General features: G+C 41.4%; 1 protein-coding gene across 1 annotated transcript in view; it reads left to right on the forward strand.

Annotated features, from left to right (window-relative positions):
• fibcd1a (fibrinogen C domain containing 1a) overlaps window positions 1–17,919 on the forward strand; it is a 91,397-nt gene extending 73,478 nt beyond the window's left edge. The window contains exons 6-7 of the mRNA XM_049005082.1: window positions 11,709–11,888; window positions 15,726–17,919. Of these exons, the coding sequence (XP_048861039.1) occupies window positions 11,709–11,888; window positions 15,726–15,988 (443 nt within the window). The 3' untranslated portion in view covers window positions 15,989–17,919. The remainder of the gene's footprint in view (window positions 1–11,708; window positions 11,889–15,725) is intronic.
• Window positions 17,920–22,989: the final 5,070 nt, after the last annotated feature.

Here is a 22,989-nt window from a genome sequence, read left to right on the forward strand (position 1 = left end):
GTAAATGACTAAAAACATAAGAAAAATGTTACCTATTCTTCTAATTAGTGACTACTCTAAATAATCAAAATATCAGTATTGGTATACACAATATACTGGGGATCATTTAATTTTTTGTTTCAGACTGTGGCATCTACAGCAAATACGGTTGGATTGCAAATAAGAAGCAGCTGTCTGAGACGATCAGTAACAGCATTAGTGTTTTTGAATGAGGGTATTTGTTCATTCATCAGATCAAATTGCTTTCCTTGCCAAGATAATTAAGAAAATTAACACAAAGTTTCCAAACTCAGTGGCTTGAAACATGCATGAAAGGGAGCGATCTGGTTGCGTACCAGATGCAGAGTAAGCAACATGTAAAGATAACCTTTTAACCCTTACTTTTTCTAGAAACAAAGATATCGAAGGTGAAATAAATTCATCGGCTATTACTGTCAAACCTGGACTGCAAATGCATAAAGCTTAATGCTTCTGTTGCTATTTCAATTTACACTGAGTGATTTGCTTCTGAATTGCATCTAACCAAGTTGTGCAGTGACATTTTATCATTTTCCAGAGGAGACATTACAGTATGTACAATAAAATGTGGTGTTCTCAATTTAAATAATCCTATTTATTATATCAGTTGGCCAATAATCTTCCCATTTCGAACCATGAGTGCTAAGGAACATTCTCAGCAATTTTTGGGATAAAAAACCCTTTTTATAATGTCCAGTTTTAAATTTTAGTCCCTTCCACACAAACCTTCCTCCTTTTTCACACAAATTACGGCTACGGCTGCCATCTTCCATGATTATGCCAGCGTTACGTGCGCTGATGAACTGGAAGTAAATCTTATGTACAAGTTGAAATGTATTCTTTCTTTGATAAAAGGCACAAAAGAATAAACAAGAAGACATTAAAAGTTTGGGAACAAAGCTTACTGTATAGCAAATCCTCCAAAGCCATGCCTCTTGGGGCACCCCTCAACAGTAATTTAGTGGGTAAAAATCATTCCTCGACTTATTTAGCCGATTTATGGATTCTAGCCACTCCAAAATGTAGTGTCTGTTAGCAGGATATGGCTGAGGACGTTGCAATATGTCGCATCAAGCAAGTTGCAAATTTCTCTTTTTAAAGAACGGAAAAAGTGGCATGATATGTGCAGCCGGAATTAAGAATGTGTTTCAGTCTCTTTATACCAATGAAGCCTACTGCAGATATTATAAAGGGTCCATATCATTGACGAGTCTTATCACATCTCTTTAACCGAGACACTGTGTTGTGAAATAGTGGGTGGAACGTGGAACACTGTACACTGAAATCCCTAACACTGTGTCCAAGCTGAGAAGCCTGATAAATCCACAAACTAATGCTGAAATTGCAAGGGGATGGTGGCCCACGCCTCACCCCGTCAGAGGATGAGATACAAGGTTGAAAGGACCAGACAGGGCCAGCAGGACACTGTGCCTGGGGCAGCAATGCCACCATTCGCAACAGAGACACCATTACAGGAACGGGAGAGGAAGGGAATCGCAACATCTAGAAACAAATTTTCGCACAGTCTAATAAGAGAGCCAGTAAAGGCAGCTGTTTATAAGGAAGCAAAAGCCTTTATGGTGTCCTTAGAGGACAGAAACAGAATGGATAGTGGTAGAATCCGCTTTGCAGGTAGACATGCGGTTATGTTGATAGAACAGACAAACCGAGGCATCTGAGAGGCTTTCTTAGGGCTGAATACGGCAGTAAATAAAACATGGAGAATCTGCGCCGTATTGATGTGTTGAGGGTTTCGGCTCAAACTGACTCCCAGAAAACAATGATGGAAACAAAAGTTCTAAAAAGTATGACCTGTAGTTAATACTATAATAGTATTATGTGGAAGTGAGAGGTTAGTGCTTGGCACTTAGTGCTTTTTACTTTGGTAAACTAGATATTCAAATTAGCACTGTTAGCTGTACAGGGCATAACCTGTTACCAGAACAAAGGAAAATTGAAAAGAAAAAACTGCGATTGTTATTAACATTTGGAATGAAAAATAAGTAGCATACATGAATATTGAAATTAGATTTTATAAACAATTATCCTCTGAAATAGCACAACAAATTCATGCATACTAAGGATTGGTCTTTGGAAGCTAACGGTTACTTGTTTGTTGTTAGAATACTGCCTTAGAGAAGATGGCCTATAATTTGAAACTTCAGGTTTCTGCTGGCATGGAAAGGTACATTTCGGTGTTAATCTTGTCACAAACAAAGTGAACCAACTGTGTTTGCCTTTTTAAGGATGCTATGTAAACCCTTGTCAGAAACCATCTGGTGACAACCAGAATTACCTTTTTGAAATTCCTGTATGGTCTTTCCCTTTAAGGATTGATTTTTACTCTGTACTGGGCAAAGTCCAGATTTTGAGTCATCGGATTTGGCTTATCAGTAGCGGGGGGTAGAAAGGATGAAGTTTCAGGGAGACACCTGCTGTTTGATCACATACACTCATCACCCAATAGAAGAAGGGAGAGTCTATGAGTTCAGAAGTGTATGGCAGCAGTTATGAAAACTCACTGCTAGTTAGACGGTGGGGGGGGTTGTTGTTTTTCATACACAGGAAGGATGCACTAACCTGAATGTATGCATTAACGGAGAAAGCATTTCCATTCGTGTTTGGCTAAAAGCCCTGCATACTTAGTGCCTGCTTTTTGTTTGAACACTTCGTTGTGTCATATAGGAATGTGTATCACACAGCATTTGCACCTCTATGAAAAGCTGGAAGCATGTGCCCCAGTCATCTCAGTGTAATGTCACATGACCTGTGCCAGCCATGCTTGTTGTTAATTGTTAAATTAGTGTCTCGTGAGAAAGAAAGTACAGCCTTTTGCCCCCTGCTCTACCCAATTACCAGGTCCACCTGTACCACTAGGGGCAGGAGACCTGATGTCAAAACTGAACATTCCTATTTATGTGAAGAGATCACTGGGAATAAATAATGAAAAGATTGGTTCAATACTGAGTAAATGCCCCGAAGAACCTGCTAATGTCAGTACTCATAGCACAAGACCGGTTTTACGGAGAAAACGAAAGAAAGAAAAGTTCTGTTATAATGAGATCATTTTTTCTTGCTCCGTGCAGCAGGTTCAAGTTTCAAGCACTTGTTCATCTTTGGCCGTCCATAAAAATTGTTAGACCAGCTTATAGGGCAGCAGGCAGCTTAGTGGCTGAAAGTATGAACTTATATCTAGAAGGTTCTAGTTTAAATCCCAGGAGGGCCCCTGAGGTAATACCTCTGAGTGTGGTACTTAACCTGAATTGCTTTAGTAGAAAAGACTATATAAAGGAGGAAAAAGAAAACTGACAGAAGCTTAACCTCAGCACCTACATGTAAGACTTACCTTTGGTGCAATCGCACAGGATTTTATAGAAAACCATTTCTACTTCTCTTTTTTTTTTCTGAAACACCCCTGCACTGTTTAATCTAAAAAAATATTTTCACAGCTGAGTAATACATTGGCTTTTTATATCAAAGCAGTCGGGATCTCTGACAGATCACAGAGCGGCGTGTGATGCAAAGTCCGCCCCCACTTCCACCCGCCTTTATTAGGGGGGTCTCTCCTCCAACACACACTCCATCATCTTCTGCATTTCACGACCCGATGTGAAGTCATGTTTCACAGACGCGCGCAATCGGGACTCCATAAGCTCCCCGAAAACTCAGTAAACCGCAGCGCTCCGTGACCCGGCAGTCAGGGCCGGACCAGCTGTTTGCACGCCCTCCATCACTTCCTGCCTGCTGTGGAAGATGCCGGATTGCAGGAGTCGTCTCTTTAGTGAGAAACAGCCAGAGGAGAGAGAAGCCCTGCGGCATCGGTGATTGGAGGAAATTCTCATTAATTATGAATGGTCAGAAATACAGGAAACAGCCAGGCAACACCTCAGCACGACTTTGAGAGAAGAGTGTACAAAATACATACCCTCATATCCCTTAAAATCAATGTGTACAAAACGTGAATAATTTAGGATACCTGTCATGTAACTTCTGGCTGATATTTATAGTTAATTAGCATCCATGCATTCAGCATCCAACCACAAATCCAGTACATGGACCCTAGGGGGGCTGGAGCATACCCCAGGCGGCACTGGATATAAGGCTGATTTTTTTAATCATATTTACTGTATCAATGAAAACAAATTATTAAATCATGTGTGTCAAATCATGTCCCATAAACAGACACAAATGGTTGCTTTTGTATGAGTAATATGAGTACACGTAGGTTTGTAATCATATCTTTGTGGGGACTCTCCATTCATTTCTATGGGGAAAACTCCAATCCCAACACGAAGACTTTAACCCCTACCCAGCCCTAACCCTAACCATAAGTAACCAAACAAAATATGGGACTTTTGTCATTTAAATTTTTTTGATTGCATTCACAGATCTTTGAGGGGACCTGAAAAATGGGCCCCACAATGTCAAAATGACAGGTTTTTATTACAATTTACATTTAGTCCCCACAATGTAATATAAACATAATCCACACACACAGATATAATGGCGTTTCATTTTTGAAACATGATGAGGTCCCACTGTTTGCCCAAACAAAACTAAACAGGATTTGCCTCAAAGTGACCTTCTTCAAGACAACAGCCGAAGTCAAATTATCAATCAATCAAATTTTATTTACCCTGTTTTTACAAGCAGCGTTGTCTGAGGTGCTGTACAATGATGTACTCCATTTTTCCAGAGGGAATAAAAAATAAAATCCATCCACCAAACAAAAGTTCCTCCGACCCCTTGTGGGAATATAATTCCATTCTCTGGCCACTGATCCAGATTGGCCGCCTGGGTCTGGCTGATGATTGTTCAGCTCAGGGTCATGGCCCCAAGAACCATTTAGGTGATCTTTTATACAGAAGCAGAGTAACAGGGACCATAAATGGGCAGTTCATAGTCAGGAAACCCTCCAATGTGACTGAATTGAAAATATTCTGCAAAGAAGAGTGGGCCAAAATTCCTCCACAATGATACCAAAGACTGACCTTTTGTTACCAGAAGCATTTGATTACAGTTATTGCTGCTTAAGGTGGCACACCCAGATATGAAGTTGGCAGTTACTTTTTCTCATGGCTTATATTGGCATTTAAGAACTGTTGTGTTTACTCTGGTTCTCTTTTGTATTATAATAAATTTGTTTTAAAGAACAGAAATAATTCAGTGTTATGAATATGCAAAAATAGAGGGAATCATGGAAACACATTTTCACTGCACTCTAGTTTCAGTGAATGTATCCATCCATCCATCCATCCATCTTCCAAACCACTTATCCTTCTGGGTCAAGGGGGGTCCGGAGCCTATCCTGGAAGCTAATGGGCATGAGGTGGGGAACAACCCAGGATGGGGGGCCAGCCCATCGCAGAGCACACTCACACACCATTCACTCTCACATGCACACCTACGGGCAATTTAGCAAGTCCAATTAGCCTCAGCATGTCTTTGAACTATGGGGGGAAACCGGAGTACCCGGAGGAAACCCCATGGCGACATGGGGAGAACATGCAAACTCCACACACATGTGATCCAGGCGGAGACTTGAGCCCCAATCCCAGAGGTGTGAGGCAACAGTGCTAACCACTGCACCACCATCCTTACTTTTGTCGCATAATAAAAGTTATACGAGGTAATGCAGAGTGCAGCCTCCCGGGAGACTTGAGATGCTCAACACCAAAACAAGGGACAGAACAGCAAGCTGGGGTCACCTTATGAGGAATTAGGAGAAATCTTCTGAGCTAACAAATAACTTTGTGGTCACAATCCATCCTTTGCTAGCCACAAGTTAAATAGTTCAGGTTTAATACAGAGAGCGCTGGAATCCCAGTGTAAGCTGGGCAGACCGTTACATGCTATTTATGGGATGGCTTCTCCCCCTTATTGCTAATCAGGCTGAGGCATGCAGAACAAGTACAATCCCAAGACACATGTGTGCATGTCCATTTACAGCTTTAAAGGTGAGGAGCAATATTTTACATTTTTGGTGGGCAGCTGTTCCAGGGAGACTGAAGTAGTAATATGTTTAAAACACGTTGTTTCTAAAAAGAACTGCGCCACTTCTTCTTGTGCCAGATGAAGACACCTTAAGGAAGCATTTGTATACCAGATAGCAGAGATTTGAGACTTAAAACATAGATGAAAGAATAATGCTTTGGATAAATTTGTAATGTAATAGCCCTAGCTTGTACCACCAAGACATCCATATTCAACTTACTGTCTGACAATGCATGCCTGAGAAGCGTAGCATCATTTCTAGCTCAGAATCAGTATTCAGAACTCAGGGGCTTGAAAAATATGGTGTTCTTGTCTGTGTAGCTCAGTCACATATGTATTGGATATGTCTGCAAAAATCATTTTTTTCCATTACCTTACTTCACTTTTGAATTTCACACATCTGTGTTTACAACTGCACGTGTACATTATGTAGGAAATTTACTCACATGGTTATATATTAGACTAGAGGTTCACTGAAACTACTTTTTTGTTTGTTATGAGATCTGCGTGACGTGCGCAAAGCACCTCCAGCTGGGATCATAGTGCCAAACCCTGCAATCCACGGCCTGTGGGTCTTTTCAACTAGACACTGCAGATAAAGGGTAACTGGGAATTTGCAGAACATGGTGTGGGGGGACAGGATTGAAAGGCGGAAGGTCGGGGGAGCAGGAGGGGAGGGAGGCACGAAATACACAGCCGAAAACCAAAACTGCAAGCATTGACATGAAACAGACGAGATGAGAGGACAAGGCCTTGCTCTCTAGGAGCAACATGAGAAAGTCCTGGGTTCAGCTCACTGTTCAGTGCAGTGTGTCCACTGCTCTCTGTTCATCCTGCGACTTACTGTAAGGACCACTCCCATCCAGTCAGGCTACGCAGGTGTTAGCTTAAATCGGTGTTTCTCAACCTGGTCCTCAGAAGGGAGCTGGTTGAGAGCAAAAACGTGGATAGTCTGGGGTCCCCAAGCACCTGGCTGAGAAACACTGGCCTAAATGATGCTGAAACCATGAAGGTGTTGTCTTCATTTGTTCCACCATTACATCAAAGTTGGGTTTCAAGCTATTCGCATGATGGCAAATATATGGTGTTTTGATATAAATATTTCTTTTTGAAGAATGGCTGTTTTGAGTGTATTGTTTGATTTTGCACTGAGCAATTGAAGCCCTCCGAATGCAGCTTAGTGAATTGAGGATTTCACCTGGATAAACAGTTTTAAAAATGGGCGGATGGGTTTGAAGATTGTGTTTACTGTTTTGAGAAATTCGGATATTACTGTTACTGCTTATTACTGAATGGCTTGTTACTGTAACAATCGGAGGGAAACTGGAAACAAACTGAAACTCCTATTCTCCTTGGGGAAAAGAGCAGTCATTTGGAAGCGCATCACACCAGATATGCACACCTGCTGAGACCTTGGTGAGGCCCGCTAAGCGAGGAGAGGCACAGAGGTATCAGTTTTTGAAATGCTAAAAGTATGATAGCTTCCAATCCCGAGTATGATCAATATGAAAGTGTATCATCACTAAAAAGTCTTCAGATAGCCCCTTGGAAATGTGTTATATTTTATTAGCTTCGTGAGACTTTATGCTACTGGATCGGTTGCTGTTAATTCCTATGCAATATTGTATGCACTTCTTTCCCTCATATTTTATTAAGTTTTCTAATCACCAAAACTCAGATTTGTGTTTGAAATTGATCAGAAGACTCTGAAACTGAAACTGAGATTAGAAGACTATGCAAGAAACCTAGAGCTTGCAAGTATGTTATACTGTATGAGTTAATCTGAGAAAAGGAGGCCCATATTAAATTGCAGTTTCCCAATTTACAGTGAAGATCACTGACATTTCTCCACAGTTTTCTCAGACGAAGGTGATCATGTTGAAAGACTCTTCTCTTTCTGATTTCTTGGTGATCTTCCATGATGCTGTGGTTTTTCTGCCGTTATAATGAAAGTGAGTTCATATGCAAAGCTAAAGGAGGATTAACAGTGACCGCTGAAAAGCCAAAGAAAAACATGCTGCGCATTACTGGGTGATGTCTCGCTTACCCATAAGAAATGCCACTATAGGCACTATGTGTAGAACATTTTACTTTCTGTAGCTTCATGATGTGAACAAGAGATATCTCTTTCCCAAAGAGAGAGTCGGGCAGAGAGAGTACGAAAAATAATCCAGCCTTAAAGGGATTTGCAAATTTGTGTTTCGTTAAGCTAACCATTTTCCTGTCCCTGCTTAGTCCAGAAAGTGGAACACATTTTAATGAACCTCTTCACTACAAAGGCCCCATGGTTCACTCTGCCATTGAATCCTCTGCCTCCGCAAGACCTTGTATTATTTGTGTTTAGATTTTGCTTGGAATTTAGTGAAGAGTACATTCTGATGGTGGACTGTTTATCTTTGTGTTGTGGTTGTACCTCTCTTTTCATATTTACACTCAAAGACAGGTTTGTCCAAAAATAATGCGATGTGTACTTCTCCGTCTGTCATACTGTATGCTTCTGGTTCTATGGCAAAGCGAAGCTTAGCCTAGGTCATGCTGATGCCTTCTTTGCAAACTGAATGAAACTGAAATGAATCAAACTGGGCAACAAATGTGATCAACACGACAAAACTGCCAGTTCAATTGCTAACACATTTCAATCACTTTTGAAAACAAAGCAAATGCTGGTCTACATTGCTAATACAGTAAATACAGACATTTTTAAACACATATTGAAAAAAAATTGAGTGTCAGCAGAATTCCCCTTTAATTCTGCCTCCAGTCATTCCTGATAAAGTGGCTGTTAGTAACACTGGGATTCAGTTCTTCCTATCTTAACCCAAGCAGCTTGGCATGAGTATGTATCACATTATGCTATATTGTTTGCAAGAGACACTCCCAACACACATTAATTTCCCCATAGGAACCCCAGGATTCAGCCTTGTCTCGCTCTGTGCCTTCCTCCGAGCGTCCTAAGTGCCCTCTGACAGATGGATACTGCAATGGCAGATGGATCCATCTTGGGAGAGAAAAAACAAGGCTGATTTTAAAAAGCAAGGAGAAATGTAATCTCCTTGCATTTGGAATGAGCATGATACTAATTTCTGTCGTAGTTTTTCTCTCTTTTTTTTACTTTCATAATATTATTACTTAGATTTACAGCACACAAGCTCTCAGTTGCATTTTCTCTCTATGGAACTGCACAAAAGTTAATCAACAGTATTGTTTAGAAATGAACAACTAAGAGTCTGAACAAATATAAATGCTCAAAGCACACCTGAACTGGCATTTAATGTCTAATTCTGTGGCTTTATTACTGGGAGCCAAGCAGGAAGATCCCGACCACACATTCAATAGACATACATCAGCCTATATTAAATAAAAATAAATACTGCAGAAGTGTATATTAGCTATGTTGTTCTTTCAGCCCTGTAGAGATATGGATTTTCTGCATGCTTGTGTATTCGACTAGGAAGGTTACTATATCCTCAGCCAATATGAAATGGTAGCTAAAAAGGCATGCTGAACAAATAAACAGAACTGCATTTAATACATACCATTTATTTGGTGAAGGAAGTTATGCAACAACTACTCTTCAGGTTTGACAATGGATTTTCCAGCTAATGCTAACTGTAAGCTTTACCTGGCCGTAGCACCATTAGCAACAATGACCACAACCAAAAACTGCCTGTGGTTATTCATCAGATTTCTACAGTTCTGTAGAGGACTTCTGGTTAAGTCCTCCGAGCTGAGCTGCTACAGCCCAACAATGTGTCTCTCTGTTCATATGTTTATGTGATATTAGCATAATTCTCCTGTTTGTCGACCATTCTGAAGTAGGTTTACACCTGCTCTGTCTATTAAACATTTCCCAGTATTCATTAGCATCAAGAGATTATTTTCTTTGTATTATTCATCTTCTTCGCCAGCGGTAATTTTCACTTTACTGTTCTGCCCCTTCTTACCATGTCTTTTTAATACTCCTGTCATGAATGCTGAGCTCACCTGAGGTGAGACAGGCCTGCAGATCCCTGGGTCTTGTTCAAGGGTTCTTTGTTGACATTTTTCACCTTGCAGATTTTGACAGGACACACGCTTTGGGCAAGATTTACTGCCGTCACAGACATTCCCCATCAAAACGTAAGAGCTGCTGATTGATAGGCATCAGAACGCATTCAGGAAGTTCTTTTGATGATGATATGATGCCCTCCCTTAACATGTCTCCTCTTTTGTCCGATGGTAAGGGTTAGATTTATGCTGGCCAAAATCAGCCCTGAATATTCACAAAGGAATTCACCAGCATACGTTAAACTGAGTTATATTCCTTAATTTGGGTGAAGATCATACCAAACTGGCAAACAAAGAAGTACCAGTCATATATGTTGTTATTATTTCCCCTCCATATAGCATTATAATTGTAAAAATAGCCAACTAAATCGACTGTCAGACATTTATAAAATTCTATTCAGACAGGCATGGGTAAACGCTTTTGATATTATTCGGTACTGAAGGCTAGTATAAGCTAACTCTCTGTCTTATGGGTTATTTCTGTGTACATTTAAGCTTGAATGCGAATGTCATTCATTAGAATATTACTGAAACAAAAGGCCTGATGGCTAAACTGGCTCATCATGAATATGAATAAGTACAAATGACTGTATAGGGTCGTCCGCTGACAGGCTCAGTAATATTGTGACCTTTTGTGTTACACCGCCCACTGTGGGCTTTGCTTTGAGGTCACTGAAGTGCTGTTTATGCTTATGAAGTCCTCGGGTGTCACATCACGCCCATCCCCACTCATGACTACTATGAGTAAATGTCCTTCTTATTATCCAGAAAGTATTGGAACAGATGTTACTTTTCAATGGCAGTGGTTAGTGGTAGGGATCCATTGTTTCAGTCCTCAGCCACTTGATATTAAGCTCTGATATGAAGTTCTTTTTACAGACCTGAGCCAACAGAGCTTAACTTAATCTAAAATCAATTTTTCTTGAAGGTAATTGTGAAGCCACTTTTGGGGCGGGTGATGTGCACTATCCATAATTTAACTAGAGAGTCGAATGTACATACGCAGTGCGCATAACTGCACGCTGAGAGTAATTTTCTGATCTCCTCATTTTCACAAAGGTATGTAAACATCTGCTTGGAGTTTTCTGTGGTACTCAGTAAAACATACTATACATTCGAACAAAGAACCGGCTCCCAGAATACCCACTATTGTCTACAACAGCTGCAAGGCCCTCAGATTAGGAGATGCAAAGGATTCGAAAATCGATTTTCTGCCCTAGTGGTCAGTCATGTATAACACTTCATTGCCTGCAAAGGGGGGGAAAAATCTTAAAAAAAGGAGCCAGATAGCTTCCTACAGGCACGAAACAGCCAGTCATCCATCCACTTTTGATTTCAGCGGAAATAGTATGGAAGATGCCTTTTCCCTGTGCTGGAATTAACATCTCCAAGAGATATCGATCTCTGCATGTCATGCTGGACTTTACCCTGACAGCCAAACAGCATGCTGCCCATATCAGTCATCCAAGAAGCTGGTGGCCATTTTCTCTTCCTATAGTGTATAATAAGTCATACAAGGAGTTACCTAAGAAAAGCTTTCTGGCTCTTCTGCTAAAAGCATGCTGCCAGACTGCAATCCACTGTACACTTTCTGAATGGCCTCCTGTCTAAAATGTGCCCAATTGTCTTTCTTCCCATCTCCTCCTAAGGTATGAAGCGGATCCATGCCTTGACCATCCAGGCCAACTATGAGCTACGCATTGACCTGGAGGACTTTGAGAACAGCACAGCCTTTGCCCAGTATGGGACTTTTGGAGTCGGCTTGTTCTCAGTGGACCCGGATGACGACGGCTACCCCCTGACTGTCGCTGACTATTCAGGCACCGCAGGTCTAGTATACACCCTAATTTTCCTGAGTTGGACGAAGATAAGTAGACATAGATCTGCTCAGTGCTCAAATCTTCTATCTTAGATCATTAGATGGCTAATTGAAAATTACCGTTTTGTGAGGCTACATTTGTGAGGCTAATCTCAAACAGCTGATGCTTGTATGTAAGTTTGCAGGTGTGGTAGGTGTGAGCGCTGTTAACTATCAGTGAGGCTACCTTATGCAAGCACGTTGCTATACCTGGCCCCTGGTTTCAAGGTTATGGTTTAATGTCCCATCGTGTGGGTTTTTTAATGTCCACTCCAGGTACTACAGTTGATTTTGAACTTTCTATTTCTAAAGGTCATGTGTGTTTTAGTGGTGAATCTCTTGAAGAGGCTCTGCCTGGCATATGGGACTTTATGAAGAGTGAAATTGGAAGGCAACAGTTAGGTCCCTTATGCTCAAAAGGGAATTTTCAGATCTCTCCCCCTGTTACCACCTTTACTTATAATCCTTATTATTATTAGTACAGTCAAATTAGATGCAGGCAAGTTCTCCTCTTCCCTGTCATATCCCTGCCCATGTCATAGTCCACAAGTGTAACCCTCTTGTCTTGCCTCTCGTTCCTAACCCTCATGTAGAAATCACTCCCTGCTGCCTCCTTGTAGCCCCTTGTCCGTCTTTGTACTTAAGAACCTGTATGTCTGATCATCCCCAGTCCAGTAATTAATGTTGAGCCCTTGTGTTGCCTGTGCTCTCCCCTGTTCTAGTCCTTCTGTCTTGATCCCTAGTGATCCTGTTTATTTCCAGTCTCTGTTCATTTAGTTCAGTGAACCCCATGTTTGTTTCACCTCTACACCTGCCCTCAAGTCCTTCATCCCGTATGTCATGACATTCCCTCCCACCCTGTAACCAATCACTAAGTAAGGTTGATTTACTTATTAAATATTCCACACAAAGGTGATCTGGTGTGGTTTAAATGATGCCTCAATGCTCATCTGGAGCGAAGTTCGCTTTATTGTCTGGTCTCTGAGTCACTCAACCTGAAGCCCTGAATTTCCATGGAAACAACAAAATGAGAAGCAGCATTCTTTAGCTTTGCGCTAACCTGGCAGCTGTGACAGCCCAATTGCGTGTCATGCTCTCCCCTCCCCAGCCAAGGCGCACATGCTTCTCTGTTGGTGGGTGTCGCTGTTGGATGGGAACTTTATCATCTACTAGCCTTTTGCCAAGTGTTTCGGTTTTTTCTGTAGCAAAAAAAAGAAGCAGATTTGTTTATGCATTAAACTGTGTGAGATGAACAACCGTGTAAATCTGAATTCAAGTGCTAGACAGTGCGCTATGGCAGCCGGTGCTCAGTTCATCCAGAGCTGGAATCCCTTCTCCAGACTCCCAGCTGTAGTGCTGACTTTGTCACATGCATTATCGAACCTCGTGCCTCATCCTGCAGGAGAGTTCAGGCAAATTGCCATGGAGCGTGCCTCAGCACTCCTATCGCGTGGAGCTCTTTTTAACATTAATGGGGTCTACCCGGCCCAGTGCTCCCAGGTCACTGGAGCTTTGTGGCTTTTGGTTGGCTAGGAGAGTCTCCCGACCTTTGCTGGAGCCACTGGAAAGGGCACAGCTAACGAAGCCATAAGCTGCTTTCGCGGCATCGCAATGAGGTTTACAATGGGGTCATGCAGAAAGACACAAACAAGCTTCTTTGGGCACCTAAATTAACATGAAAATACCCCCCTTCCTCCCCACCTATGTCATTAACAAACCACATTTTAATATCTATTATTGGCATGCATCATCAGTTTCCAATATTTTTATGACTTGGTCTTTGTGTCCTGATTCATTTATGTTTCAATTGAACAAGCTTTAAAGCATTAAAAAAGAAAGACATTACTGTGTGAAGTGTGTGTGGTGAAGCATTGGTTAGAGGGACTGGACTTGAGAAATCAATTTCCAGAGAAAAAAATGGTCCGAATCATTGAAGTTGCGCATGATTTTTAACCTTCATCACCTTATTAATTATTTTGTAGTATGAATAACAGTACGAATAATGCCTGCATTGAAAGTTACCTTGGATGATAACGTCTGGTAAATGTGTAGTGACAATTTGAGTGAAGTGCTCTGAATGTATCAGCATGTGTGGTGCGTGGGAGCCGTTTCTGCATGTGTATTCAGGAAAGGGATGCGGGTTCTTAATCTCCTCCTTAAACACCTTTAGCGGCTGCTTTCAGAACATCAAACGAGCTCCTTAATGACACTGTGTTACCGAGCAGAAATGTTTTGACCTTATCATTAGCGAGGCTAAAAGGGAATACATTTATTTTCATCTTTGATTAATTCTCAATAAAGCTTCACAACCAACAGTGTGTATTAATGAAGGAGATGGACCTAGTGGGGGGGGGGGCACATGATCACTCAGTACATTCATTATTAACGTGATTTTGAATTCATACCCTTCCTACAATGCCTATAAGGGGATCAGTTATATCTCAGTATTTCCCATGATGCTTTTAGCTCGACTTCCTGACCAAAACAAGGCAGCTTCCTGTTACGTACAGTAATAGCTCCTGAGGAAGTCACATGCAAAAAGAGCATTTGAAATATAAACCTCGCCAGATTACTCATGGGAACGCTCATACAGGCAGAATAAGGAGTCATCCTGCTTTCACATGTAGGGAAGGTTAAAATGTCGTTCAATGTTTTGACATTCATGATACATCCTGCTTCTTTGACAGACTTTTTCTTTGCAGTTTTATACGGAATAACAAACCTCGGTGTCAAGGATAAGCATAAGCAATACTGTTGTGTTCTAATTCTTAGAATATTATTTTGTTCAATTTTGTCATATTTTGGTGTGACTTAAGAAGGATTCAGAGTCAAAATAAGAGACCTGTGATGATAACTACAATCTGGAGTTCTATTGTTGTAAAATCAAATAGTATCGCTGTCTATGGGTATTAGAGTGGAACACTGGATAAGGGAACGTGCAATTGTTACATGTTCATATCTCAAAGGAAGCTGAAATGGTGATAACCTGCGGTTCTGGGGTCATTTTAGGTCACTCTATCGTTGTCATATTCATTATTTTTTTCCCAGTGGCATTGCTCTCTAAAGCTGCTGAAACACCAGATTAAGTACATGGTAACATATCCCAGGGGTATTTAAGCTGACAGAAAACACAAATTATACTACAATTTCAGTGATATGTCATGCCTAAGGTGAATTATTAAATCACATCATACTTTGCCATATCATGCTGATTTAATAAGTTTTAATACCTTTTTATTTAAGTCAAATTTTTAGAGTAATCAGCCTTAAAAAATGCAGTGGAACAAGGACCGTAAAAATGCTTTTGTGACAAAAATGTAAAATTCCCTACCCCCCACCTCTCACACATAGAACAAAGTCATGTACCACAGGGGTGGGATTAAATTACTTTGCCTCTTGCTGCAGCCGTATCTCCAAGAGACATACATCACTGAAGCCAATATGAAGCATTAACAGCTAATCCCTCTGCTCTCCCCTGACTCCTCACACCCTCACTGACTCCACAGGGTGTCATCCTTGGTGCCGTTACTTTGTTTAAAAATTAAACGCTATGTCACAGGTATTTTTCTCCTGCTTTTTAATCCTAGCCTTTTGCACAGCAGCCCCTGTCGAAGACTGTTGGTAATCAGTAACCAGTGATCGAGCGTTGGACCACCCTACGTGCAGGAGGGGAATAGTGGGGGGAACGAGGGGAGAAAGTGGGGGATGTGATGGAGGAGCTGCAGAGAGATGTCGGGCTACACAATAAGCTCACCGTGTGTTTATATGTGGGCTGTGTGTGTGTCCTCTGTGGGTGTGTGTTGTGCAGGTGACTCGCTGCTGAAGCACAACGGGATGAAGTTTACCACGAAGGACAAGGACAACGACCATTCGGAGAATAACTGTGCCTCCTTCTACCACGGGGCCTGGTGGTACCGGAACTGCCACACGTCCAACCTGAATGGACAGTACCTGAAGGGCCAGCACACCTCCTACGCTGACGGCATCGAGTGGTCCTCCTGGACCGGCTGGCAGTACTCGCTCAAGTTCGCCGAGATGAAGATCCGACCCACTAGGGAGGAGAACAAGTGAGGTGGAGGGGAGATTTAAAAAATAAATAAATAAAAAAACCACAACCATGAGGGAAAACACTGGCAAGCAGGCTGTCTTTGTTAGAGACTTTGATTGTTGAATAATGAGGACTTTTTGATGATTTAGTAGTCCCTCTGTTTCTCGTGAACCCTCGTTCACCCTTCTGACGCATTCCCGCTCTTGCTAACTCATCTCTGGGCATTGTTTCGCTGAGCAGTTGAGTACTAGGTCAGCACTATTGCCCTTACTGTAATGATTGTATCTCTAAACACTGACAAATAATTTAATGCATTGTCGCACCCATCCCCAATGTTATTCCTTTCGAGTGGCTGTAGAATTTAGCTAACATATGTGTAGTTGTGTGTTTTCAAGTTGGGCAACTGTGTTGGATTTCTGCGCCTACCGGGGTCAGAGGCCATAGGTTTTCTTATTGATTTGTTTGCACTTTTCTATTATTTGGATACATGCTTGTTGGTTGATATTGATGTTGTGACACTGCAGCACCTGGCCCACCATAACTCTCCCGGACTGAATCACCTCTCAAACGGGGCGGATGAAAGTAACGGTCTGACCTTGCTTCACTGCAGTCTGCTGTGAGAACACGCTTTAACACATTTCGCTGTGATGGGAGATCTTTCTCTGTAGGGTTTTACCACAATCACACCTAAAAAGGCACACCTGTTTAATGGTAGGGATTGGATATTTATCACACCTCATCCAGTTTTCTGATAAGAACTATTCTGGCACAAGCAACATGGATATAAGCAATTTATAGCACCCTCTGTAAAGAGGCTGTTTCAAGGAATATCAAAGCATCACATTTATCTGACAAAAACCTTTAATGAGCATACTGGGTGCTGGCTTAGTTTACTAAAGGCCAAATGACAGAGCATCACCAGAGGTAGTAATGTAGTGTTTCCACTGAGGATAGTCACCCTGGGCACTTGGGGTTTCGTTACTTTTCTTTTCCCGTATGTGACAAGATCATACCTGTCCAATAAGATACGTGTCATGAAAAAGTAGAACTTGTTTAGATGATTTAGGTGGATGTTGCCCCTACATATAAAAACAGCTGCTAATCCCAGGTATTCACTGATTTTCCTTTATTCCATTGATCCCGGATGTATCTCCTTTGGGGAAGAAGTGTTTGCGTTCTTGCGGATGGCACACTATTGACCAGGAATGTGTTCCTTCAGACCAGCAAGGCCAAGTGCACTTCATGAAGATCTGGAAAGTAAGAAATAATACTCTCGTGGCATTTGAGATAACCATGACAACATTCCAGATTAACCCATATTGGTGCAACACCTTTATCTCAGTGGTTGGCTTTGCCTTCTGATTGGTGGCTGTGAACCATGTTCTCATTTGTGGCTCCGCCCTGCTGCTTAGCTCATCCCCTTCACCGCTCCTGTCCTGGTGTCTTTTATTATTCAGAATATTACTCTGTGGTTGGTGGCTCCTGTCAAAGCAGAGACGGATGCGTCTGCTCTTCTGCTGCCCTGATGATTTGCTTTTGTCTTGATTGGGTCTCTTTCGTTTTCATTGGAGGTAACAGGATTTGTCCTGTTCCTACTACTATTTGAAGTTACATGGAGCCCTTGGAGCACAGCATTTTGGGATATTAGGAGTAGCAAGACAGCTAGCTATTCATTGCGCTTGTACCCCAACTGCAAACTCTTGTTTCTTGTGGCAACAGGAGAGCAGACCTTTCAAGCATCTCACAACAGTGAGGACCCCGTACTCTGCAGCGAACACTGGTTTGGGGAAGGGGGTCACACCGCCTTGAGATATGGTGACGGCAGGGTGGAAAAGGCTACATTTTCAATTTGTTTTCAGTTTGCTGCTTCTACGTTGTTTCCAATCCCTCTAAAATGCACCATCAACATTGTAATTCTATTGTGGTTCTACTGTACTAGCATGGAGATTTTTGTTTTGAGCCTGGGTCCCCTGTTAAAGTAAAACATTTTCATTTTGCTGTTTGCAGTAAAGGTTTCTTCAGTCGACATGTTCATTCACTTCTATGGATGTGTGTATGTTCTTGCTGTGCAATATGAAAGAAATTGCGCAGAATACGTATCAATAAAAATGTATTTTTCTGAGTTAGCTCGTTATCTCAAACAAAAGAAAAAAAACGGACAAAGTGCGATTTTAAGGAACTCAGCAACCCCTAGTGGCCACCATTGAAACTGCAATCGCATCCTATAGTTTTGCGCATCTCATGTAATACTTAAAGCGTGAAATTGTGCACGTCATTTGGTACTATTATTCTGTATGTCCAAGAACGCCAGACGTCTGTAAATGCTTGAGAAAGCACTTTTTTTCTCTGTTATATTGTGGCAGAAAACAAGAAGAAAATGGGAGGTGCGCACAGCACACCAGCCCTTTTTAAAATGTTCTTTATTCAGAGATGCAGGTTAGACATCATATCGATTATTTTTCAGGTCATACTGACTTTTTTGATTTTCTTTTATTCCTAATCCTGAGTGACATCTTGTTGCTGAATCTTGACAATGTGTTTTTAATGTTCTTGTCGACATTTAATAAACATTCACATTTTATAAATGAGCTTCTCTCCTTGTGTGAGCCGTGTTACTGTGGGTGCTACCAGGTGTGGGTTTCGGAGATCTTTTCCTTTTCTGATCCAGAGTCCCTGCTTCTGCGTTTCACCTTCTGGCATGTCCCCCTTTTCATAAATCACAAAGCTTATGCAGGTGCTTTCAATGTCATATTTAAGGACATGCGCAAAAAAAATTATTAATCTCTGCCCCTTGTACAGAAAAACAGATTGCATCCAGTCAAAAACAAATGTTTGTCTCCTGAAAACTCAGCCTTCACCCTTGTACCAAATTCTGGCCCAACCTTTAGATACCGTGCAATAAAATGGGCTTGGATAGCCAAGCCTGCTAAGATCCAACCTGCAAAAAAACACACACGCAAAAGCGAATCCTGAAGCGATCTTGACATTTTGAGTAGAGCAACAAGTGCCATCACTGACAGATGACTGTCACAAGAGATGACAGCATTTGATGGACAGGAAGGATTTGATGCCTAGAAAACAGCATGGCATACAAAGGGGTGTCCTGTTATTGGGGTATTTTGTTATTTCTTTTTCTTTTGCCTGTTTCAGGACATGAGTCAGCAGGAGAGTTTGTACTTGAGTGTCCTTGCATTGAGAGGTGTCCAGTATTCTATTCAGGATTTTTTAAACCATAATGACAGGACTGCTGAATCAGATGATACCACAGTTTCTTTTCCCCTGTTTCCTTTTCTTCCTTTTTTCGTTTTTTTTTTTTTTTTTTTTTTTTTTTACTGCAGACTGGATTTCCTCTCTGTAGAAGCACTGTTACAAAACAGCTGAAACCAAAGCATAACTCCATTTGCATATAAATGAACTTGTCTTCAGGAGTTGCCCTGAAAGTCTTCAGCTATTCTCAGCATAATGATCAGATCTTCTGCTCAGTTGTTGCCTTCGTTTTACTGGTGAAGGATAAACCTGCACTTCTCAATATGTGCCACGTGAGGAGCAAGTAATGAGAAAAACAGCAGTGGAAAGCAGACATTAGCTATCTGCCTAAGCTATGTATTTATATATGATTTGATGAGATGTTAATGTGAGCATTAGCACTGGATGGAGAAAGTGAGCGGCTGAGAACCACCAACCATGATATGAATCATGGGAGCTTTTTTCCCATGAGCAGCTTTTTTGTTTCAACCAAATGAAACATATTCGCACTTCTAAATCATGCAGCGTGGGATTAACAACCTTCTTTTTGCCTTGCAGAACAGCCTCCAGGCAGTAATAATGTGGAAATGTCATCAAAAATGAGCAAAATTCTACCACCTTTACATTCTTTATACTTGTCAAAGTCAACCATCTGAGTAAGCAAACTTACACCCCAATTAGTGTCTGAACTGCGGATGAATGGAGGAGCGAAACATATGGAGGTCCATTCTATGGCTGGGAATTTTTCAGCTGATGTGCATTGTGAGGATTCGCTTATTCCCTCGCTGGTGACTTATATGAAGAATCAGCATGTCTTTTTTTTTTACAAAATGCCTTTGACTTTCCCAGGTGTTTTGTGTTTGCCTTGGGGAAATTATAAAGGCAGGAATGTTTTCCTCTATAATGTTAGACAGACCTTCTATAAATGTTGCCTGCCCACAAATCCTTAACGTTCGTACAACCAAGGTTTCTAATTTCATTTTTAGTTTTTGTGCTACTTCACACCTCATATTATAAACAAGATCAGATCAACAGCCGTCTTGTTTAGGCTCCCTGTTTCCATATTTGTATATGATCCTGCAGTATCTCTGACCTTTGCTAGCTTATTGCCTGGCACATGTCTGCTAAATACTGAGACATATATTTAATAGTAAGTGTCTGAGTAATGTACCTTTACAGAGGCGTCGGAAATGGGATTTTATGCATGGGTGAGGTCTACGCAGCTTTTGTTAATTGATAGTGCAGCCTGTCACGGTCGTGGGTAGCCAAAAGACGGGGTAACGGAGATGGGGGAAGCACACGTGGATAATGAGGGGGCGTGGCACCCACGAGGATCGAACGAGCCGGGTGTGACACAGCCAGACTAGTTTCAATATGCTAGGACAGTCCGTGTAAGTCTGACTCATTGCTTTTGACAAGACAAGGCGCAGGATACCGGGAGGACTTATTGTATATTGTTATATGCAAATATGCAACAATAGCCAAACAACGCCGGGATGATTGGAATGCTTTGTTATGCTTTGAGTCCCATCTTCCTGTATCATCACTTCCAATGTCCACCGGGGGCATCCTCCCACATGTTCAAAGACGTCACTTGTGCAGCTTTGAATCAATCAATGTGCACCTCTACTCTTTGTTGAAAGAAGAATCTATTAGCTTATCGGTCTGTTTTGAAATTTCGTAAATGTAAGGCTCCCATTTTGCAGATCCACCGTTCAGTGTAGGTTGTGAGGCAGGATCCTTTTTGCTGGTCACGCCACCCGGTTGATCTCTGCCGCATTACTCTCTGATAATGAAGGCTGTGATATTGAGGTACAAAGAAAAACATGGTGTATTACTTCAGATGATCTGACATTTTGCTTAGCAGGGGAGCAGAAGAAGAAAATGTTAATTCCGTCCCTGAACTTCTTGGGTGTTGTGGAGATCCAGAGACAGGTTTTTGGCAGCCAATACCAGCCAATGTCCTTGTGTCTGTCAAGAATAGTGCAGGAAAACACACATTGATAAAAAAAACAGCCCACTGGTATGTTTAAATAAAATTTTAAATATGCTCAAAACATTTAGCTATTGATTATCATCAATAATTACATCAAAATGTACTGCCGTATATACTTTTATACTGTAGTGTGAAAACTGCAATAGGGATATGATTTGTAAACAAGATACATCATCGACCAGCCTTCTACATAGGCATTATGGCAGCTATTAAAATAATATTAACTGTTTTCAACTGTGGTTAACGGCAATTCCATAATTACTACTATTAAATGCAAAGAATGACAAATTAAATAACGGTAACACATTGAAAAAATGTTGTAAGTGTTGACTGTGTTCGGTACCAGCAGCCCTTAATACTCTTCAAAGCTAATATGTGTAGTAACCAAAGCAAAAGCAACACAATCTTTGCTATAATTGCAGAAGAAATGAATGTAAACACAGCATGCAAATCATATTGCAGAGTCGTGTCTTAGAATGTGTACAAAATTCTCATTTTGTAGGAGAAATCTGTGCTTCTTTACACTTTTTACACTGTTTATTACCACACTCTGTTCAGCGCAGACAGCAGCATTGTCTGTCGCATCCAAATCAGCATCTATTCCTTTCCGTCCCTCCTATTCCCATGTTATGCCTTTCAACTGCTTGCCTCTGCTGGCCACTCATTACAATTTGCAGCAGGTCTAACAGTCTGGAGTCTCACCAGAATAAAGCAGCCTCATCTATTCCTGTCCGCCTGCCCTGCTGTCCTCCACTGCTGATTAATTTACCTAGCATCCCCTAGCGTTTGCACGTATGCTGGAAATGTACATTTAATGTGACTGCCTATTCTGTTGTTGGTCGGGAAGGACTGGCCTCACACAGCATAGCAGAGTACGAACATTGATGTCTGGAAAGACCATCAACTTGATCATGGGTTTACATGCATAAGGAAGTTTTTTTTTCATTTTTTTACTGTTTTGGCCAAAAGACACACCTGTTCTGGACAGCAGGAAACAGATGCTGTCTATCAGGCAAAGTAGCAAGGGGTGGTGTTAATGTGATGGCAGACATTGTGTTAAGGGATGGTGAAGATGGGTCTGTTCCCTGTGGGCCCTGATGATTGCGTCCACGGGGGAAATCATCCGTCGCAACTTCTGCTGTTAAACTGATGAAGACAGGTTCAGAGAGAGGTCAGCCAGGTTTCACAGCAGGCCAGTGATCCGGGGAGTGTTTACAGCCTGCTCACCGAGCCCTAGCCGTCCTATTCTTGTCACCCAGCACTTATCACCCAACTGTCACTTTGCTCATTTATTTGTTTGGGATGGAGAGTTCAGGAGAGAAATCTCAATATTTCCAGAAATCCAGAAGTTCTGTTGTGTAGCGGTCAAAGAAATTCAGGCCGCTGGTCACGTACACGGATCATTTTGCACCTTCAGCAAAAAACCAAAAGCGTACATATTCATACTGCCCTGAAGTAGATTCTATCCTGGTCAACCTACTTTCACTTTTTACTGTAAAATAATGCCGCTTCTCCAAACTTCAAAGGCATAATAAATAATATGATGTCATTGCCAGTGATTATGAAAATAGAATTCTGGATGCCATGACTGTGTTCCAAAATACTACAAAGTCAGTCTCAAGCTTGCGACTCGCTGTTGTAATTTATAGAATACAGAATTACATAAGCTAATGACATTTTTGTGACAAACCTTCTGTTTACCTGCAAACTGAATCAAGTTTCACTAAATATATACAGCATTCAAGCATATTAAAGAAAGGTTATTCTAACCCAATAATAATA

Source organism: Brienomyrus brachyistius, chromosome 2, assembly GCF_023856365.1.
Source record: "Brienomyrus brachyistius isolate T26 chromosome 2, BBRACH_0.4, whole genome shotgun sequence".
NCBI classification, from domain to species: domain Eukaryota; kingdom Metazoa; phylum Chordata; class Actinopteri; order Osteoglossiformes; family Mormyridae; genus Brienomyrus; species Brienomyrus brachyistius.